Below are 381 nucleotides of genomic sequence, written 5' to 3' on the forward strand. Positions count from 1 at the left end.
TGGACGCAGTCAGACAGTTAGATCGCATCCACCCTAATGAACGACCTTATTCAATGTTCATTTCGTGTTTATGTGACGTCCTCGACATCTTCTCTCTTTCCCCTCAGATGGCGACAGTGAAGTGGCGCGAACTGTGGTGCCAGTGCCAGGGGAACGCGAGCGCCGTGCCACACCAAGTCCTCATCTCGCAACAGATGACCCGCCTACACCTGGAGGCCCAAAAGCACGTGCTGTGGTACGTGGGCGCCGTGCTGGTCATGTACATCCTCGGCCTCGTCCTTATCATCAGCAAGTCGGGTCGATCCGAGAGACAGACGGCGACCTCGGCTCTCCTCTTCTGCTGCTCGAGTCTTGCGTCGCTGGTGGCTCGCCGTGGACCCC

The 381-nt window shown here is 58.3% G+C and overlaps 1 protein-coding gene across 1 annotated transcript in view; it reads left to right on the forward strand.

Moving 5' to 3' along the window:
- Positions 1–381, forward strand: part of LOC119589463 — a gene marked incomplete at its 3' end in the record, with an annotated part of 73,919 nt that extends 73,538 nt beyond the window's left edge. Inside the window, 1 exon segment of the mRNA XM_037938065.1 lies at positions 108–381. Within this exon segment, the coding sequence (XP_037793993.1) occupies positions 108–381 (274 nt within the window).

This window comes from Penaeus monodon, chromosome 25, assembly GCF_015228065.2.
Source record: "Penaeus monodon isolate SGIC_2016 chromosome 25, NSTDA_Pmon_1, whole genome shotgun sequence".
Classification (NCBI taxonomy): Eukaryota; Metazoa; Arthropoda; class Malacostraca; order Decapoda; family Penaeidae; genus Penaeus; species Penaeus monodon.